Below are 13,348 nucleotides of genomic sequence, written 5' to 3'. Positions count from 1 at the left end.
TTTTAAAAATTGTCAAAATTTCAAGAATTCGAGATAGTAGTTCGATAGCTACGTGTATTTGTAGTCCACTCATGCAAAGAAAATGGATCTAGCTTTAAAACTGAGCTCTTGAGAGCGTTTGTCGTATTTCAGTATTTTGCATGAAAATCGGGCCAACATGACGTCACTCTGACGTCATTTCCGGCTAAACTATGGTAGCTAGAAAGTTGAAATTTTAACACAAGGTGTCAAATTGATACCTCTGAGGGTACCGCAAGTTTCGTGTTGATCCGTCAAACGGTTTAGAAGATATTGCTGAAAAACATGAGGGGGTCTGTAGAGCCTCCCCAGTCATGCGCGGGTTAACTCAAAGCGCAATTATGAACTCAATTTTGGAGGGGAAAATGGAATCCGAGAGGTCGTAGGGCCATCTTCAAACAAGGCGGGCTTCGGCGCACAGGCCAAGAAAAGCTCATAAATGGTTCCAGGAGACTGCGGCAAGCGTCTGTCGCAAGATCACATGCCAGGTAACTCATCTGAGGCCTGTTTCACTAAAAACTTGCGATTTCAAGTGTTTGATCTTTACAATTCATAAGTATTTTTGCAAACTATGTAAAATCGGATTTCACTTAACTTCATCACCAGCGGCACCTCCGATAAAAAGAGTTTGCAAAAAAACTTGTAAACAGTAAAAATGTTTTTAATCAAGAACTACAACATGTTACAGATATTGCTTCTTTTTATCAAATTATGTCATAGTATTCATGTCAAAAAATGCATGAATAAATTATCAATAATGATGCTGTTTCTAAATGGTATAAATGATAGTTCACAATATTTTATTATTGAAAGAAAATAACACGCAAAACATTTGGCAGCAGAAGACTGTTGAATGCAATTATGGCGCGCGAATGACAAAACATGACGATATTTATTTATTGCTCGTAGCTGGTTCGTAGGGATTGTGCTAAGTAAAAAAGAGCATATAATGACTCAGCATATCATATTTGTTTCAAATAATTGATTGCTTTGCATCATTGCACAAAAAGTAATAAAATTCCGAACGTAAAAGCCACTGGAATTTCGGGCTTGTAAGTACAACCTTTTCTTTCAAGTTTTTGGTCTTCGTGAACAGAAAGTTTGCGATTTCGATGTTTCTTACAAACTTTTTTCTTGTAAAAAAGTTGGTAAATTTTAAACTCCAAATTCATGCTCGGAGGTTTCGTGAAATCCAAATTTCAAATGTTGGTAAATATTTCTTTTAAACCCAAGTTTTTTCTTTGTAATTACACAATTTATTTGTTAGTGAAACAGGCACCAGATCGAAATTTGATAAAAATATGTTGGGAATGCCGACATTGGGGCTCGTCGAAGCGAGGCGCTGTTCCAGCCTCCAGGAGCTCACGGTGCATGCCAGGTCAGTGTGGGCTAACTTCAAGCCGGCCACGCAGCAAAACATGGCGGCTGGCATGGCGCAGCGTGTATCCATGTGTTTGCCCATGAAATGAGGAGCACATTGAGTGGTCAAAATATATCAAAACGCAATGTACCTACTCCGTTTTACATGCGAATATAATGTGAGAACGAACTTATGGGACACCCTGTACTAGAAAAGTTATGGTTCGATTTACCTATCGCTTGCACGGGAATATCCGCACTTTAATTCCGGATAGGTACTGAAAATTTGACTTTAATATAATAATTACGGCATGAGATATTGACGACAAACGGGTGGGGATGGCGAAATCCGCCCCCCTCCACTGCGCGTGCTACGTTGCACTTGTTGCTATATCATCCCAAGTTATCGTTGGCCCACTCTAATTTTATCAGCACGGGTGACTTACGTGTAGGGGAAGATATCATCTAAATTTGAGCAAAATCGAAGGGAACTCATTTTCAACAAAATAGATTTTAAAAAATTACTAGAGGGACAGCATTACGCGTAGCGTAAAGAGGGACAGCATTACGCGCAGCGTAATAAACCAAGTTTCATTGCAATCGGCCCAGTAGCGGCCGAGTTATTGCCAGAATAAATTTGGTGACTCATCCTGGCCGGCGGTGCCCTGTTTCGGTATTCATTGCCAAAGGTCAGTGACCTTCCGGCTCTGATTTCGCTCAGTTTTGCAAGCGAAGAAACTGAGCCTAAGGCGCGTGCCGTCTGCTCGAAGCCGTCCGCGGCCCAAAATGCTGCAAAGATGCGCTCGCCACGTGCACACCGCTGCACGCACCCCCTCGAAAAGTTGATACGACAAACAGATGCACGCGTCCGACTTCAGTCGAAAATTTCACCCCCGTAGCCCGCACCGTTCCGGAGCAATAGCCCGTCAAGTGTGACGGACGCGTCACATACATACATACATACATACATACATACGGACGTTTTGATTTTTATATATGCAAACTAGAGGGACAGCATTACGCGCAGCGTAATGAATCGATTTTCATTCAAATCAGCCCAGTAGCGGCCGAGTTATGGCCAGAATAAATTTGGCGTCTCCTCCTGGCCGGTGGTGCTCTGTTCCGGTGTTCATTGCCAAAGGTCAGTGACCTTCCGGCTCTGATTTCCCTCAGTTTTGCAAGCGAAGAAACTGAGGCTAATGCGCGTGCTCTCTGATCGGCGACGGCCGCGGCCCAAAATGCGGCAAAGATGCACCCGCCACGTGCAAACCACCGAACCAGTGTTCGCCACGGGCCGGGCCAGCCCAACGGGCCATGGGCCGGGCTGGGCTACGGGCTGGGCCGGGCCCCCAAATATCATTAGTTAACGGGCTATGGACGGGCCGGGCCAAGAGCTTTGTGGACTATGGGTTTTGCGACTAATGTCAATTTAAGAAAATTTAGAAACTGATGCAAACAAAACCCACTGGGAAAATACTAAAACTAAACCAAATTTAAGCAATGTGAAAGAAAACCTACTTTATATTGAATTTTGGGAATCTGGAGAATTATCCCATATCACATCATGTCACACATTGGCGGGATTTCATAAAAATTCCGCAACCAAAAAGATCAGAGAATCTCTAGCATCATTTGTTTGTTAATGAGAGTTAAAATGTAGTTATCAGAATAACTTACTTAGCACTACAACTCCAAAAACTAAGAAGCCACTCAACAATGATGGGCTACAGGGCTACATTAAGTTTAACACTTATATATGGCGATAGTGAGACAATTCCAACACAGTCTTTTTTCTTTCACCGACGGCTTTTTAACGAACAGAACCTTAAAAGGATACTCACGAAACACACTGTAAGTAACGAGGAATTCTACAGAGTATTTCGCGATGAAAGCTTCTTTAAATGTCCATAAATTTGTCAAAATAAATCACAACAAGCCAGCCCCTTCTCAACAAAATTTGCGATCATGGCGCTATGTTTATGTGGCGGCATCTAGGTAGTATACACAATAGTATATCAAATAAATACGTTTTTAAAGTAAGTATCAAGGTGAGAAACAAAATAAAACAAATAAAAAATCAAACTAAATCACATAGTCTGAAACTCGAACGAAAAACAAAATAAAAACTTGATCAAATATGTTTTATTATATATAATTAGTCAGGATCAGTAACTGCCGCAGCTGCGACAATCAAGGAAGTGTTCGCTCATTTTCAATTGATGATGATGATGCGTAAAAGTCGCAAAAGTACCCAATGACATTTCAAGCTTATCATGTTTTCTGCTTATGCTGCTAGCGATAATCATATCTTGAAAAGAGCCTAACATAAAATAGCAAGGAAAGCAGCAGATAGTTGTCCACAGAGATTCGGTTGACACGTGGGCATGAATTGAAAATAGATTAAATCAGTGTTGCTGATAAATGGATGGATTTTCTCTTTTTTGGAAGACAGTGCTAAAGCTAGTGTCACCTATTTTGTATGCTTTCTCAGGCTTTTGATATTGCAGTATCAATGGAGTGAATTTAACAGCAAGGTCAATCCCAGACAAATTCATCAATTCCCATAAGTCAAGCTTTTTTTCTGCTGGTAAGTGCTGGGAAGTATAGAGTACCTAAGTTGCAAATACTTTCTTCAAGTATGCATTAGAGTCACCAATTATGCATGATAATGTTCACACACATCAGCTTGCAAGATAACTTAATTCATAGAATGTAGTTAATATAATCATGTAAACTTTTTATAGGTGTGTAATCATGACCTAATTGACTGAGGTGCTTGCTGTTACTGTTCAAATTTGTGCCATAGGTACTTGAAATGATTATATCCATTGAAAAGAAGGGAGTCATGATTGCCATGTTAATTTTCATGCAATTTGAATTGTTCTCAAAATGGTGTAATCAATTATGCTTATTATAGCAATAGACTAAGACAATAACTAGATTGCTATTTTTGACGGACCGGGCCGGGCCGGGCTGGGCTTGGACATATTTGGCAAGAGCGGGCTACGGGCTGGGCCGGGCTCTGAACCCATGGGCCCGGGCCGGGCTGGGCTGGGGATTTTGGGGCCCGTGGCGAACACTGCACCGAACCCACCCCCACCAAAATTTAATACGACAAACAGATGCAAGCGTCCGACTTACGTTGAAAATTTCACCCCCGTAGCCCGCACCGTTCCGGAGCAATAGCCCGCCAAGAGTGACTGACGCGTTACATACATACACACGGACATTTTGATTTTTATATAAGTGACTAGAGGGACAGCATTACGCGCAGCGTAATAAATCAATTTTCATTAAAATTGGCCCAATAGCGGCCGAGTTATGGCCAGAATAAATTTGGCGTCTCCTCCTGGCCGGCGGTGCTCTGTTCCGGTATTCATTGCCAAAGGTCATTGACCTGCCGGCTCTGATTTCGCTCAGTTTTGCAAGCGAAGAAACTGAGCCTTAGGCGCGTGCCGTCTGCTCGGCGCCGGCCGCGGCCCAAAATTCCGCTAAGATGCGCCCGCCACGTGCACACCGCCGAGCGCACCCCCTCGAAAAGTTGATACGACAAACAGATGCACGCGTCCGACTTACGCCGAAAATTTCACCCCCGTAGCCCGCACCGTTCCACAGCAATAGCCCGCCAAGCGTGACTGACGCGTCACATACATACATACATACATACATACATACATACATACATACATACATACGGACGTTTTGATTTTTATATATAATCAATTTTCATTAAAATCGGCCCAGTAACGGCCGAGTTATTGCCAGAATAAATTTGGCGTCTCCTCCTGGCCGGCGCACCGTGGGGACTTATGCCATCCTAGCACGCATTAAGTGGCAAGTTAAAGTATTTCGATTTCCACTTTTTGTTATTCATTCCACGTAGAATTGTCCAGCGCATCCGAATCACACCTTAAATCGTCTGTAAAATGATTGTTTATGCCTAAAAAAACCTCTCAAAGTGTAGCTTCGTCCTGACCAGCGTCGTGCTACCTGCATACAGCGAAAAAGCACACTACCATAAAACGCCCTCTCACTCGTTTCCCTGAACAGCAGGTTATAGTTGCGACATGTTTTCATTATCTTTGACTTATAAGGAAGATGATGGTATGCACGAAAATTTCCAAAATTCATCCAAATGTATAATTTTTGACCGAAATGCTAAAAATGTTAAAATGCTTCTTGATTCAGAGAGTTGACAAGCAAACTATTGCCTTACAAAGTTTGATACGCGGTGTTACGCGTGGAAATGTATATCAAAATGTTCTCCAATAATTTCTGCATCGGGGGCAGCTCTCATTTTTTGCCGAAATTTGCCTAAACCAGTCACTATGAGACGTCAAAGCAGACGGTGCCGCGTGGTTTCTTACGCCCCGCCGGGCCGCGCCGCGGCGGGTTACCCGACCGCAGCACACCGCCTGGGGGTTTCCGGTCAGTATAGGAGTTGGGAGGAGGGAGGAAGGGGGTGATACCATGTTGACATTATTTTTCTATCGCCAAATGTTCTTTTTGAACAAAACAATAACACCCTTGCAACGCTGCGTCCATTTTATTGGCTATCGCCACCAATGTTCACCTTATTGAACTTCAGTACAGAGCTTTGATGTAGGTAAATCGAAAAATGCTGTAACTTTGTAAAGTGAGGTTGGAGGTTTTTGGGGTGCTAATCACGAATTTCAAGCTAGTTTTGATCAAGGATGATGTTTTCATGCTAGGCCGGGTCAGGTCAGGCCCGACCAGTAGGTGTATTGCCGGCTATCCATAGAAGGTAGGCGTCGATTACCTTTGACGGCTTCGTAGCATGTTCCATTAGGCACCAAAACTACTTAAATCTTCAAATGGGTGTTAAGTTCGAAATAAGCTCCAAGCACTTATCTAGAAAAATCGTATAACTTGAAAAGTCAACTAAGGTCATCTAAGGTAAATGACCTTGATTTGACCTTAACGTGACCTTAAAATGCAAAGAACAAACAGCATTTCATACCTTGGAGAGTTAACAACCACAACAAGACTGAAAACGCGCCGATAATGTGCGCTGACAAGCGCCAAATCGATAACAGCCTGACATGGTCTGGTGAAACAGGTCACAGGTCAAATTTTTATTAAGGTCAAGGTCATGAAATTTTAAGTGTGTGAGTAACATTGATCGAATCGAAGGTATAGAAAGTTTCGTCGTGATCCTCCACGTTTTGCTTGAGCTAGTATGCGAAAAGTCGAGGACAGAAGTCTGTGCGACCCCCTCCCCCTTTAAGTGCAAGGACTAACAAAGTGCAAAGGTTAAGCCCGAAATGCCTTTTTGGTGATTGGGCTAGACATGAACAAATATCTACTTCTAAAACGATTGTAGTTTCGTTCTACTTTTTTAACGCTTCCACGCCCACAATGCATTGCTAGCCGAAAACGCTTCAGTGCTAAGTCCGTGGGGAGGGGGCGGGGGAGGGATGGGGTCAAGCAGGAGAGCCAACCATGTTGTCAGGGATCATACACCCTAAGCCTAACCATTTAAAGGTGAAATAAAATTAGTTAAGGTAGCGGAGGATGCGATACAAATAAATTCGTGCTAGGATCGATAAAAACCCCACAGTGCGGCGGTGCTCTGTTCCGGTATTCATTGCCAAAGGTCAGTGACCTTCCGGCTCTGATTTCACCCAGTTTTGCAGCGAAGAAACTGAGCCTAAGGCGCGTGCCGTCTGCTCGGCGCCGGCCGCGGCCCAAAATCCCGCAAAGATGCGCCCGCCACGTGCAAACCACCGAGCGCACCTCTTCCAAAATTTAATACAACAAACAGATGCACGCGTCCGACCTGCGCCCAAAATTCCACCCCCGTAGCCCGCACCGTTCCGGAGCAATAGCCCGCCAAGCGTGACTGACGCGTTACATACATACATACATACGTACAGACATTTTGATTTTTATATAAGTAAATTTCATAATAAAATCATCTCAAAATTATCAAAAAATGTAAAAATTGCTGAATTTAGCTACCATAACTCCTTATGTAAACGTTTCAGTTCGTTTAAAATGAATATCTTCAAAAATGTTGAAGCTATAGATCTTTTAAGATTGCAATACATGTCCAATTCTGCCAGAAAAGCAGAAGTTAAGCGACATGTATCTCTGTAGCCCGAGGGCATATGAAAATTTTTCTCCCTCAGAGGTTTCACCAAATAGCCAACAAGTATACCAAGTTTGAACAAAATCGCAGAGGTAGCCATTTTGGCTGTCCCGGTTGACATGGAATGCCCCTTGTACAGAACTCATCAGTACAGACACTACATACAGGAATATACCCCAGTCATGCGCCGTGAAAATGCACTATGTAGTAACTTTATCTTTCTTCAGGAGGCACGTCTTATTAACAGCATATAAAAACCACCTCACTGAGACAAAAGGAACCCCGAGCACGGGCATGAGCGGGCGCTGTGGGGACGATAGTAACGCGGCGCCCAGTTCCTTGTGCAACCTAAATCCCGGTCGTTTATTTACATTTTCCTTTTGATTGCATCGTGTGCTCGCGCTCTAGCCATTAATGTTTCTTGCATTGTGTAACTGGCATGTGTAACTGGCGGCCCCCTATTGCGCTCTCCGACCCGCTAAGGCGGAGTCGTTGAGAGCCAACGCCGACTGGCGGCCAAGGTGTTAGTACGCCTGTGGTCGCCGGGCGCTCCTCCCCAGCACGGGGCCGTCATTATCCCTTCCCTTTTCCCTCCTACACATTAGATTAAACAACTGTAGGGTTTTTTCCCGCGCTCTTTGGCTTCAGCGCGGGGTTTCCCCTTTGCAATAGGCGTCAGGTTTTTTGTTATTTAGGACTTTTTCCCTGACCAATACACCCCACACCAGTACACTGACACCTTGCACAAGTGTATGAATATGTGATGTGAATAAATATTACCGTTTCTTTATCTGTGTTTTTGGTTCCGGCTTTTTCGGCACTTCGGCAAAAGTAAGTTTCCCCATTAGATTTGCTCACACACGCTAAGGATAGGCTCCCACGTTGCTATTGCTTCCGGGTTCACATAAACCGGCTTAACCCGCGCACCGACGGGGGGCGGATATCCGCCCCCCCTGAGGTTTTTCGCGGATAGCGGAAATTTGGTATGACTATTCTCTCATCAATTTTGCACATGGTGTGCAAGTTTGAACCTCCTAACTTTCAAGGTCAGGTCACCAGGTCACTTTGAATGACCCAACCTCAAGTCACTTTTTTGCAACTTTGTCACCGTGCCAGAGCTACAGTAGATGTCGGAGGCCTTTGAAAGTCGCAGGATGTTATTAGGTCATTAGTAGCTACAATTTGTATATTTCAGAATTTTGATGTCGGTGACCTAAGGTCAGGTCAATTTCGCGACCTCCCCATTATAAGTCAATGGGGGAAAAATCAACTCCCTGTTTTTACCACTAAAACGGGTCGGAATGGCCCCATATACCATACATGACTTCATATACGATCAACCTTCACTACCTTGAGGTCTGTTTTGCTGTTGGGCAGCTGTAAGGTCATGTGACGTCATCAAAGGTCACCAGCGGTTTTTTGCCAATAACTCCGTACAGGAACAAGATACAGCCGCGCGGATGGTCTCATTGTGTTCAGCTCGTCAAGACGCATCGAATGATATACATGATGACCTCGAGGTCACGTGACCTGAGGTCAACCTTTGACCTTGACCTTTCGAGGTCAACTCATATATCATTCGATGCAGATTGACGAGAGGATCACGATGATGCCCTTAGTTTGTTCCTATCTTGACTAATTCGAAAGTTATTCGAGAAAAACTCTCCATATCTAGCGCCGCCATTTTGACCTTTTCGACCCCTGTGACGTCATCTTTGACCTGACCTGAAAATGACCTTTGTAAAAATTGTAGATCTTGACCGTGCGTATCCGATGCCGTTTACCGCTTGTCGCTATCTTGCTTCGTTCTCGAGATCTCAGGGGGGGCGGTCATCCGCCCCCCCCCCGTCGGTGCGAAGTTGGCGCAGACCCCCGTCGGTGCGCGGGTTAACGTAAAACTTTGTTCCTGGCCAAAATTGCCAGATGTAATGACCCCCGGCTCCAGACTGGCTTTAGGCTGGCGGAGCAAAAAAAAGAGTAACTGACTGGGCAGCGGCCGCTGGCTCTGGCCGCTCCGAGCCGCCTCCCCACCTGGCCGACGTCGATGTCGTGGGTGAAGCGGCGCGCCGTCGCTCCGCTGGTGGTGAAGATGGCCGTGCCGTTGCCGTAGGGGTTATTGTTGATGAGCTCGATGGCGTCATCCAGCGTGTCCACAGTCAATACGCAGAGCACCGGGCCAAAGATCTCCTCACGATAGCACTCCATCTCGGGCTGCCGGCACCAGCAGCCACTGACAGTTATCAAACAACACATCGACCATCCAAATTCATCCGGGCAAGGTAAAGACAACGTGCAGCAAGTGTTATGCATAGACCACTATATACCTGGGCTGTGCAGTGTGCACAGAAATTAGGGACCTGCCATTAGGGCCCTAACTTTCAAACGTTATCACAGCCAAATCACTCGCCATATGATAATGTGCTTTGGGAACCAACACCTCTAGTCAATTTGTAGTCTTTCCCAAGGCCCTAAATACAAGGTTGCATGGACTAATTTCTACTAAACCTACCAGAATATAGTTTCACGGTTGAATATTTTAATAACTATTCAATCAAAACTTCTTAACCCTCGCCCGCACATGCCATTTTCCCATCCTAGAACGCACATGGGGGGGGGGGGGGGTGGTTGCCACCCCCCCCCCCGCGCCATTTCGTTCCTGTTGGAGATAGAGCTTAGCGGTAAAGACCAAAAAGATTCTTTGGGAAGAGACGAATCCAATGATACCCAGTTTTACCTTCTCAGGTGGGGCATTCCACGATAGATCGACCAAAGCCGTACACCCTCATATTTTATTTTTTGCTTAAAATTGGTCTAATGGGTTATGATGGACGGGGAAGCCAGCTGTGCCAAGGATTTTTTTCTTCGAACAACGGTTACCGAGATATAGCCTCAGGCAATTCCTGGAGGTCACGCTGCAACCCTATGTTTGGCGGCTTATAACTCAGAAACTATTTGTTTTCTATGGTAAAAACTTTATATGGTTCAACTCGTAATCAACCAACAAACGTTTTGGCTATCTCGGATTTTCGATTTTTGAAAATTTTGATTACATGACATCTTGACCTTTTTTTCGAAGAGTGACCTTGATATTTTCCCAACTGAAAGTCGCAATTATGTCTGATGACGATTAAAGCCTTATCAATTGTCATTCATATGCGAAAATAAAAAAGTGGCTATCGCCCTGCGTTGACCTCAGGTCAGGTCATTTTATGACCTGTCCATTATTACGAGGGGGAGCGACAGCGAGATCTCGAGAATAAAGCAAGATAGCGACAAGCAGTAAACGGTACAGGATTCACACGGATAAGGTCTACAATTTTTACTGAGGTCATTTTCAGGTCAGGTCAAAAATGACGTCACAGGGGTAAAAAGGAAGTCAAAATAGTTTTGGCTGTACCTTTTGATCTAATAAAGAAAGAGACGTGGAACAGGCACCATTGTGCTTGCTTTCGCCTAGCACCAGTTCGTTTTGAATTTCAATACCGATGACCTAAGGTCAGGTCAATTTCTTGACCACCCCATTATAAGTCAATTGGGGAAAAATCAGCTCCCTTGTTTTTACACTAAAACGCGTCGGAATTGCCTAATATACCATGAGTGACTTCATATACGACTAACTTTGACTACCTTGAGACCTTTTTTGCTCTTGGTTAACCCGCGCCCCGTAGGGCTACCGGCGGACCCTACCACCCGTAGGGGGGGGGCCGTTTCGGCCCCCCCCTAAGATCTCGGAAAGTTACCGGCCGATTTTCAAAATTCAAACGGCGTTTGATAGCCCTACCCGGGAACTACCTTGTGACCAAATTTCATTGACCTAGGTCAAACCGATGACGTCACAGGTCAGGTCAAAGGTCAGATTTTCACCGTTCACAGGCAATTCAAGAAATGTGCTGTGAAATCGAGTAAATTGGTAATTTGTTGAAAACCATCGATGGTATATTGTTCGTCAAACACATACTTTGCTATCTGAGGTCACTGATACCAGGTCAGGTCACAGCGAGGTCAGGTCACCGGGGGTCACAATATGAATGTGTCGTGTGATACATGTTTTATGGTCCATTTTACATGATAAATGCGATTATGTGGGTTAGGCAGCCTTTGGGGCCAGCCTAGGTCACGTTTTGGTGAAGGTCAGGTCAAGGTCAGGTCAAATTAGGTCAAATTTCAAAGTTGATATTTTTGCATAAAATGGGTATCCATTCGATGCAGCTCGTCACGGGGAGTCTAATGGTGGTCTTTGTTTTGCTCTACGAGTTCTAGAATTGCCAAAAATTGAGTTTGAAAATTTGACGTCATCATTTTTGAACAGTTTTTTCGCTATAACTTGGCCAAAAAACGAGGTATCGATCTGAAATTTGGTACGTAGATAGAAGACGGTAGGTACTATCACATATATTCCGGTTTTTTCGAAACTCAAAAAACTTTTTGGATTTTTTGGCTAATATATCCAAAAAAATGCTTTTTTGATTTTTGGGGATCAAAACTCAAAAATTTCAAAAATCCGAGATAGCAGTTTTGTAGCCCTGTCAATTCTACACCTTTTATGTCTTGATCATTTTTCTGTATCTTCAAAGCTGTAGGCCTGACAGGTCTTCTCGCGAAGGTCTTTTTTCGGTCGAAAATGACAGAACATGACGTCACTCTGACGTCATTTGTGGCCAACCTATCACAGCCTCTGGAAAAATTTTTGGTCACAATGTGTAAAATTGATGCCCGGAGGGGTCCTGAAAGTTTGGTGGCGATATCTCCAGCCGTTTAGGAGATATCGACCGAAAAAGACAGGGGGGGGCCGTTTCGGCCCCCCCCTACGGGGCGCGGGTTAACTGTGACGTTGCTCTTGGGTCATGTGACGTCATTAAAGGTCACCAAATGGTTTTTTGCTAATACTCGTAACTCCTTACAGGTTTGAGATACAGCCGCGCGGATAGGCTCATTGTGTTCAGCTCGTCAAGGCCCATCGAATGATATATGATGACCTTAAGGTCAGTGACCAAAGGTCAACTTTTGACCTTGACCTTTCAAGGTCAACATACACATGTTTCGATGCGGATCGACGAGAGGATCACGATGGTGCTATTAGTTTGTTTGTAGCTGGGATACTTTGAAAGTTATTCGAGAAAAACTTCATATATATGTAGTGCCGCCATTTAGACTTTCTTTTTACCCTTGTGACGTCATCTTTGACCTGACCTGAAAATGACCTGAGTAAAAATTGTAGACCTTATCCATGTGTACCTTGTGCCGTTTACCACTTGTCGCTATCTTGCTTTGTTCTCGAGATCTCGCTGTCGCTCCCGCTCGTAATAATGGGAAGGTCATAAAAATGACCTAACCTGAGGTCAACGCAGGCCGAAAGCCACTTTTTTATTATCGCATATGAATGACAATTGATAAGGCGTTAATCGTCATCAGACAAATTTGCGACTTTCAGTTGGGAAAATATCAAGGTCACTCTTCGAAAAAAGGTCAAGATGTCACGTGATCAAAATTTTCAAAAATCGAAAATCCGAGATAGCCAAAACGTTTGTTGGTTGATTGCGAGTTGAACCATATAAAGTTTTTACTATAGAAAACAAATAGTTTCTGAGTTATAAGCCGCCAAACATAGGGTTGCAGCGTGACCTCCAGGAACTGCCCGAGGCTATATCTCGGAAACCGTTGTTCGAAGAAAAAAATCCTTGCCACAGCTGGGTTCCCCGCCCATCACAACCCATTAGACCAATTTTAAGTAAAAAATAAAATATGAGGGTGTAAATTTTATTTATTTTTGGTCGATCTATCGTGGAATGCCCCAGGTCAGTCATTGACCTTCCAGGTCAGGTCAAACTAAAAAATGTTGCTGTTTTGGGTCACCGTTGG

At 44.1% G+C, this 13,348-nt stretch overlaps 1 protein-coding gene across 2 annotated transcripts in view; it reads right to left on the bottom strand.

Moving 5' to 3' along the window:
- LOC122388177 (probable methylmalonate-semialdehyde dehydrogenase [acylating], mitochondrial) overlaps nucleotides 1-13,348 on the bottom strand; it is a 268,791-nt gene that overhangs the window by 61,851 nt on the left and 193,592 nt on the right. Inside the window, exon 9 of one of the 2 annotated variants that reach the window (XM_043379029.1) lies at nucleotides 9,521-9,700. The exons of the other annotated variant lie outside the window; for it this stretch is intronic. Coding sequence (XP_043234964.1) covers nucleotides 9,521-9,700 — 180 coding nt within the window. The remainder of the gene's footprint in view (nucleotides 1-9,520; nucleotides 9,701-13,348) is intronic. 2 annotated transcript variants of the gene reach the window in all.

The sequence above is a fragment of the Amphibalanus amphitrite genome, unplaced genomic scaffold (assembly GCF_019059575.1).
Source record: "Amphibalanus amphitrite isolate SeventyFive unplaced genomic scaffold, NRLGWU_Aamphi_draft 000312F_arrow, whole genome shotgun sequence".
In the NCBI taxonomy this organism is placed as follows: domain Eukaryota; kingdom Metazoa; phylum Arthropoda; class Thecostraca; order Balanomorpha; family Balanidae; genus Amphibalanus; species Amphibalanus amphitrite.
Note: the sequence above shows the minus strand (reverse complement) of the source record. Positions and strands in the feature narration are given on the sequence as shown.